Source organism: Biomphalaria glabrata, chromosome 3 (assembly GCF_947242115.1).
Source record: "Biomphalaria glabrata chromosome 3, xgBioGlab47.1, whole genome shotgun sequence".
NCBI classification, from domain to species: Eukaryota; Metazoa; Mollusca; class Gastropoda; family Planorbidae; genus Biomphalaria; species Biomphalaria glabrata.
This window is the reverse complement of record NC_074713.1, coordinates 51,174,951-51,182,992: the sequence shown is the minus strand read 5'-3', so window position 1 is coordinate 51,182,992 and position 8,042 is coordinate 51,174,951. Positions and strand designations below refer to the sequence as shown.

Here is an 8,042-nt window from a genome sequence, read left to right as displayed (position 1 = left end):
ACTAAATTTAGAAAGCCTTCAGGACAGAAGACTCAAAAGTAAAGTAGCAATTATACATAAAACACTGAACCATAATCTTTAAATACAAAAACAAAATCTAATAAAATACTCAGAAAGACACAAAGATAAAGGCAAATTTCTAGTCCCATATGCTAGGACAAATTTGTACAAATACTCTTTCTTCCCTAGTGCTATTAGAGCATGGAATGGGTTGCCTGAGCTAGCCAGGAAAACCAGTGACTTGGCAGAATTTAATTCATTGGTTATATGCATGACTAAATGCATGACGCGTAGGAAGTAATCATCTTCTTTTTTGAAGTAACGTCTGTATTATATAAGATAATAAGATACATAAACTCTAATTAGGTTTTAAAGTATTAGTCCTAAGCCAGGTTCTAAAGATATAATGTTATCTTGAAAATAGTGTCACCTTTTTGTAAAGTAAATTTTATTGCATTGTAAAAAACTACAAGACCAGCCTAAAGAATGTTCTAAATAGTTTACACGTCTTTGTGCGATTTCATCATTTACTTAAGTGTTTCTATATTCGTTCAGTTGTATACAAAATAAGAGTAATTCACTCAACTACATCAGGTAGTTATACATGTAGAGATATCTCAATACAAGGCAAGGTTTCATTGTATGGTTTTTAAAAGTTTTAGTACATTTTCGATAGTATCTATGATGTATATGAATAATTTAAATTCATGCTGATTAAAACTTTACAGAGAACATCTTAAAACTAGAATGTTACTTTACCAACTTACAAATTTCTATTTGATTGATCCTTTAGTGGAGATTTGCTTTGTTTTGCAGTACTACCTATGTATAGCCTAAAAAAAAAGTTTGTCCCATGTAGTTAGCTCCCTTGTTTTATGTGGCAGCCAATGCATCTTGTTTTAAATATATGAAGTGTTCACTTCTTGAAGTGTTTCGCGTATGTTATTACCACAGTTTTATTGCTACTGTTACATGAGTGTTGCTAATGCTTCTCTTGTTAGTTGAAAACATTCATGTGAAATAGACTATCAAGCTTTGTGTTGGTGTGGTTTTCATAAATGCCAGGAAAACCTATGACTTGGCAGAATTTAAGTCATTGGTTAACATGCATGACTAGATGCATGACGTGTAGGACGTAGTCATCGTCTTTTTTGAAGTAACATATGTATTATATAAGATAAGAAGATATGTCTTTCTTAAAGTATCACAAATACTTAGATATATTTTTCACAGTCAATCTGCACAGCCAACATCCTCCAAAGCTTCTACACAATGCTTTTTAAAAAATTATTTCTAATTTCTATCAAGGCCATTGGTTTGATTGTCTTTCAGATATGTGATATTGTCTCTCTATGTGTACATGAGCTGACCCCCTCCCTTTTTTACAAAGCTTATATAAACTCACTCTGGTCATCTGGTAAAAAGTTTGTACACTTTATTTCCCTCCCACCCAATCTCGGATCAAGCTGAAATTTTGCCCAATTATTTCTTTTACTTGACAACACAGGAATAAAAAAAAAACAATTAACCAATTAGCTAATTAACTATTGGTAATTAATTATTTTGTTAAGTATGTCAAAGACGGGAAAGAATTTATACTTGACTGAAGTGGTGGTATAAGCTTAATTAGTTCCCTTTATAGGTTGTCTGAGTGTTAGTGAACACAACATGAAAAATACGAGGAGACTGTTGAAACAATAGATAAATATACAATCTGCCATGTTCATAGGTGCTCCACTAGCAGAGTGGTTACCATGTTGGCTTGAGCCACGAGTTCGAATTCATGTCATTTCCCCCTTTTCTTTATTTTTATAAATGCTTTCTTACTGTTAGTCTTGACCTATTACACATTTAATTATGAAATTATTCAAACTGATTAATATAAGATTTGTTTTTAAAAAGTATTTTAAAAATATTTTCTTGTTTTATTTTGGGTTTTCCATTTTGGATTTGTGTTTATTTGCATTTAATAGGACATGGCAAATCCATATAACTTCTTATTTAATAAGGTCAGTCTTAAAAGGTCACAGGACTTTATAAGTTCATTCCTTATAAAAGAGTTAGTGACACCCAGAATTCTTCACACATATGCACGCACACACACACACACACACAAGAATTAATTGAATAGCTGAGGTGACTCATGGCTTTTAATAGCTATACCAGAAATATTTACAATAGATTACTATTTGTAGACTCGGTAAATTGGCTTCTTTATCACAGTTGAAAGTAAGCAGTATAAACAAAATATAATACTTTGAAATAATACATAATTCAACAAAGTTGTTGGAACTGAAAGAGTAGTTCAGTTGTCTCCACATGCAACATAATACTGTACATTCAACAAAAATATTCTGTGCAAGTTTAAAACTAACAAAATTAAGCTTGAAAATCTATCAATCTCTTTAGCAAGAAATTTTTGCAGCCAATATTTTTTTCTCAAATAAAATGTTATAGGCAACCAACTTGTAAAATCATAGGACTTGGAAATAATTAAAAAATCATTATTCAAGATGTTTTAGCTAATACAAAAAAAAAAAATATGCATTTTAATTTTTACAATCAGCTTGAGGTGTTCAATTCAAATATCTGGTTTACAAGCATCAAAGTAATCTAGTTTTGAGTTCATACTCTTTGTGTTTGAATTTTTATGTAAAACTGTTAAGTCAGAATACAACAAAGTAGATGGATGTTATATTGTTAAGATCAATTAAAGCTAATCAAACAATGGCTATATGTGTTGTTTCAAACATAGTGTAACTAAAGCTACTTGTTTCTTCTAATTAAAGCATTGTTTTGTTCTATTTGTGTGCCCATACAAGTTCATCCTACACAGCATTAGTGTCCCTTCTGAACATCAGTTCACTTTGATACTTTGATGTCTCATGATGAAAATCAGGTCGCAACAGCTTGGCTCTGGGTGGCATTTTGATTTTCTCTCTGACGCGTGCCCAGTCCTCGACATTGTAGTGCATTTGTTCTCTCTTCTCTAGAAAAAGGTTGTCATCGTGCTCATAGTTTGAGACTCCTCCTAGACAGGCATTCTGTAGACCAAAAGTGTCAAGCAATGGAAGAAATAGTTATCATAAAACAAAAATTCATCTAATGAGTTTCTACATAGAAAAACAAAATATATATATAATGCCTTTTGGGTTCATTCATGTGGAACTTTAGGATGACAATGAGATTACCAAGCTGTAATGTTGTCTCAAGACTCCATCTTTAATCATAGGCTACCAAAACAAGTAATCTCTACATCATTTGTCTTGCAGACAGAGGCGGTCTTAGTAGTTCACGGGCCCTGGGTGAGTGTCATATCACGGTTACAACTGTGTATGATGGGTTGATGGTGACTAAAGATTCTTTTCATTAAAGGCCTCTTAAGGCATAGGGCCAGTGGGCAGTAGCCCCACTTGCCACCCCCTAAAGCCACCTCTATCACAGACAACTTGGTCTTAGGGAATCAAACAACTAATAATTTACATGACTAACTTGGACCTTTAGGGTACGGGACAACTAATTAATTTACTTGGACTCAGTTACCAATGTTAGGTACTAAACATGAAGCTGATTTTGAAAACTATCAAGACCAAAATTTAAACCCAGAACATTCAGCTTTGTAGCCAAGAGATCTACTACAAAATTCGCCACATTCTTAATGACTTATAAATAGAAAGATTTAATCTAGATAAACAGACAATTTCTGTGAACAAAGATTTGTGAGTGAACTAAATGATCAAGAAGTTCATGTCTATGTTTATTAAATCACCTCAGTGATGATATTTCGATTCTGCATGTCAGTTTTCCATTCCTGAACATACAACTTGGGCACTATGGGATGTGATCTGGAATACTCCGGGATTCTAGAAAAATACAATTAAAAAAAAAACAAATAAAAAAAAAAACTAAAAACCTGAAATGAAAAGTTATCTTCAGATTATCCTGTTATATCAAAAAAAAATATGAATGATTTAGAAGTATTTGTTTTTAAAATTTAATTGCATCTATTTTAATAATTTACCTTCAACATATTTTTCTGTTTCTCAATTCAATAACTATTATTAGTTTAAATTCAACCTCAAGAGATTAAACAAAATTGAACTGACAAATATGTCAGGTTTTAATGCCATGTATTAAGTTCACTATCTATTAATGGTTTCAAATAACTCTTATGTAGCCTAAAATGGTCATTCTACCAGTGCATCTATAAATTTTTCTCTAAATTTATTTAGAATTTTTAAAGAGTTTAATGAAAACAACGATAGAAGAAAAGAAAGTTTTTGTACCAGTATTCTCAGAGTATGAAAAAATGAAAGAACAGAAGGTATTCTTATTTAGCAGTTAACTAGCTAGAGTTTGTAACAGTTTGTCTGATGTTTTATCTTTAAACAAAATATATCACAATTTTTTTAATTTATATCATTCTCATAATATTTTTATACTGATACTTTGGCTTCTTTATAAATCCTAAATTCAACCAAATAATTAATAGCTTTTCGAAAAAAGTAGGATTATATTATTTCGAATGTAAAAAATTATTTTTTTTTTTTATTAAGACTGCTAAGTTTAAACACAATAATTAAACATTTTTATATTTTGATTTTTATATCCCCTTCCACCATCCTTTTTTTTTTTAAAAATACGTCTTCTAAATTTAAACAATGATTTTATTAAACATTTTTATAGTTTGATTTTATACCCCCCCCCCCATCACTTCCAACAAGAAAAAAATATACAACATACTTATAACCATCAAAATCAAATGAATAAGACTGACCTATATGTTATGTAACAAAGGATTACATTAGAGTGAGTAACAGAAGAATGTTATCAGTATTATAAGTGCTATCTCTAAACATACAGAAAATATTTAAAAAATGATTGCAAATAGAAAAAGACATTAAAACCTTGTCTACAGTACTAAATACACAATAATTTGAGAAGGAAATAAAAACAATTAAAAATTTTTTTTTTTAAATATGTAGAAGAAAAAAATGTTAAAATAATGAAGTAAAATTTTTTAATTGAGATAAGCATACAAGAGAATGTAACATACAGAGATATATTCTTAGCCTAAATTACAGTAAGAACAGAAAAGGAATACATTTTAAAGTATTATTTTCATACAGCATGGCTGAATATTAAAGAAAACTGATTACGATTCTTGAGTAGAATGTTTAATCATAAAAAACTCACCAGATCTTTAATACTCTAGACATCCTATAGTATAATGACCTTTCATCGATCATCAAAGAAAAACTTTTTAATGAATGTAAGAAATGGCCTGGTGTCTGATCTGTGTGTCTCTAATTGCACTACACACTATATGATAATCATATATAATGCAAATATCTTTTCCTGAATGCAAGGGATGTACAGAGGCTAAAAAATGAGTGAAGTTGTTTTTTTTAAATTTGCATTCTTCTTCTGATATTCTGCTGCCTGGTGGAGAATTCAGATTTCCCTTGACATTGAAGGCTTTGACTTAAATTTAGTGAGTCTATTCAGAATTATGTGAGCAACCAAGCCTTTCTTATTTGAGATAGTAGAAACTGGACATACAATCAGAGGTGTTAGCAAAACATGTGCCTGGGGCAAGGTACATTATTGGTGCGTCCCCCCCATTTTTCATGAACATTTACATAGAACTATAGGCTGCATCTTAAAGCCGTATCATGCATATGTCCCTGGAACAACTACATACAGCAGAAAAAGGCACTAGAAAGTCATCAGCTGTAATGTCTGGGAATATTATTATTATAGCTTTTATTAGGGCTACTTTCATGCTTATAGCATGCTCAGAGCGCTTTTGGTCCAATCTCATTTGTGGACCAGTGGGGGGGGGGGGGGAGGAGGGGGTATCTAGGAGTTGGTTTCCCTGCTGCCTTTAGGTGCTCAGTAAACACAACTCTGCCCGAGTCGGGCCCCCTTCTAGGTAGCCAAGCCAAGCCAAGTTCAAGCGCACTTGGCCTCTCGACCACACTTCCCATAATAAAAAGAATCAAAACCAGGCCAACACATTAAATGCCCCTATTATGCAGTTCTCAATAATTGCTTCTTTTACTGTCATTTCTCTGTCTCACCATGTCTCTATTCAATCATTGTTTTTTTTTTAGCAATGCTTTTCATTTCAACTAAATATTTGTTTAAACCATTTCCTTCATTTGTACATACCCGATGTGCACAAGCTGAGAATGAATTGTTGGTCAAAGCAACAGATGCTCAAAAGTTAATAAAATATTAAAAAAGGAAGATTAAAAAGTGCTCCAATAGATTAAAAAAGGGAGATAAAAATGGGCTCTGTGATTCAACTAAAAATTGATTTGAAATTAGTATAATTATATAGCTAAAAATCTTCTTCCTTCTGAAACCCTTTTATACTTGTATCTTAATAAACACAGTGCATGGGTCAAAACATGAAAATTACAGTAGAGATATCAATAGCTATGGATCGCTATTTAAATAATTAAGATATCTCATGATAAGAAATATGCAGACATTGCTATTAAGCGAATAATCTGTTTAAAAAAAAGATTACATAAATTATTTCTTACCTTTTGGGTTTTATGTCCTTACTTAAATAAATACACATATATTTCATTTACAAAAATGTTAAATTTGATAACGGTCTATCCTACTTCTTTTCTTGCTTTTTTTAAATTCTAAACTCTAGAGGATAAGTAAAAAATACAGACTATATGGTCTAATCAACATTAAAATTAAAATGTCATTATTAAAGAATTATTACTTTTATAAATATTTAGGCTTCTATATTACTAAAAAAAAAAGAAATAAAACTTTCAGGTACTGTGGTTTTTTTTTGTTTGTGTCCAAATAAGTACAAAGCAACTGATATTTTATTAAAAGCCATGGACACTATATTTAGATTACATTGTCCAATTCCAAAAAACAGAGCAGAAAGGGATTAGAATTCCAGACCTCTGTTCTTCTTTGTAAGTTGGCACGGGATGTGCACACATATACACAATATATGATGGCAACGAAATGATACTTAAATAATTCTTTTGACAAAGCAATTTAAAAAACAACATTAACCCATCTTCTTAGTTACCACTTAATATAATGCATTCTCCAAAAGAAATGTTTCATTTTTAACTATCTAATCATTTTAGTCCACTTATAAAATTGATGTTTTTGGATTCCTCTATATGTTACAAAATGGATAATTTCAGGTTTATTAACCCTTCCGTTGCTGAGCTGTTTTACAGTGAATGCATACAAAATGGAATAACATTTCTAATGTTTAGAGGCTAAACTACCACACACGTCTTAAGGGTTTAATTAAATATAGATCTACATAAAGATGATTGGTTTTGGAAGTAGAAACACTGAAACAGTGAGACTTATAGATATAGATAACTAAACATGGAAAGTTAATGTGAAATATTTTAAATGATGAAACCATTGTGGAAGTTTTTATTTTAATTTTAAGTGCAAAATGATTTATTTTATTTTTCAATTTTATCATACTCATGATACAGATATAATCTATAATTATAATATTTATATCATAATTATATACTTACACTTAGTAATAATACTATTTAATACTAATATTATATTTTATAGTTATACTATAAGTTATAGTACTGGCTACTGGCTCGATGATGTAGTCATCATGTAGATGCCTGATGTACTAGAATTTGACTAGATCTCTAGAAATATTCTAGATATAGATCAACAGAATTAAGAGAAAGTTTAAAATTCAAACAAGGTTTCATTAATTCAACAAAATGTCCATAAAATAATAACTTTTTTTTTTACCTCGGAGTACTGTACGTAAATAATGTTTTCCCTAATTGACTAGTAATAGGCACTCGTCTGACCTTATCGCCGGCCATTTTACAACAATTGGTTTCTAACGTGTGGTTATCTCTCTGAAATCTCATTCACAAATCTCGTGGTGGGTGGGACAGAAACTTTTTACAAAATCACTTTCATTTATATATAATTTCTAGATCTAATCTACTAAAAGATCTAATAAATTACGATTATATTTTTAGCTTTGTATTTTCATAATG

General features: G+C 30.6%; 1 protein-coding gene across 2 annotated transcripts; it reads right to left on the bottom strand.

Annotated features, from left to right (window-relative positions):
• Positions 1-2,135: 2,135 nt before the first annotated feature.
• LOC106072580 (testis-expressed protein 43-like) lies at positions 2,136-7,940 on the bottom strand. Of its 2 annotated transcripts, XM_013232968.2 has the most exons (4): positions 7,786-7,940; positions 6,555-6,575; positions 3,770-3,863; positions 2,136-3,044 (listed from the first exon to the last, which is right to left on the bottom strand). In XM_013232968.2, the coding sequence occupies exons 1-4, from the start codon at positions 7,908-7,910 to the stop codon at positions 2,829-2,831; spliced, it is 456 nt and encodes a 151-aa protein (XP_013088422.2). In that variant the 5' UTR covers positions 7,911-7,940; the 3' UTR covers positions 2,136-2,828. The 2 variants fall into 2 exon arrangements, with proteins under 2 accessions (XP_013088422.2, XP_013088423.2); XM_013232969.2 differs by lacking the exon at positions 6,555-6,575 and having other exon boundaries at positions 7,786-7,932.
• Between the last annotated feature and the right edge of the window lie 102 nt (positions 7,941-8,042).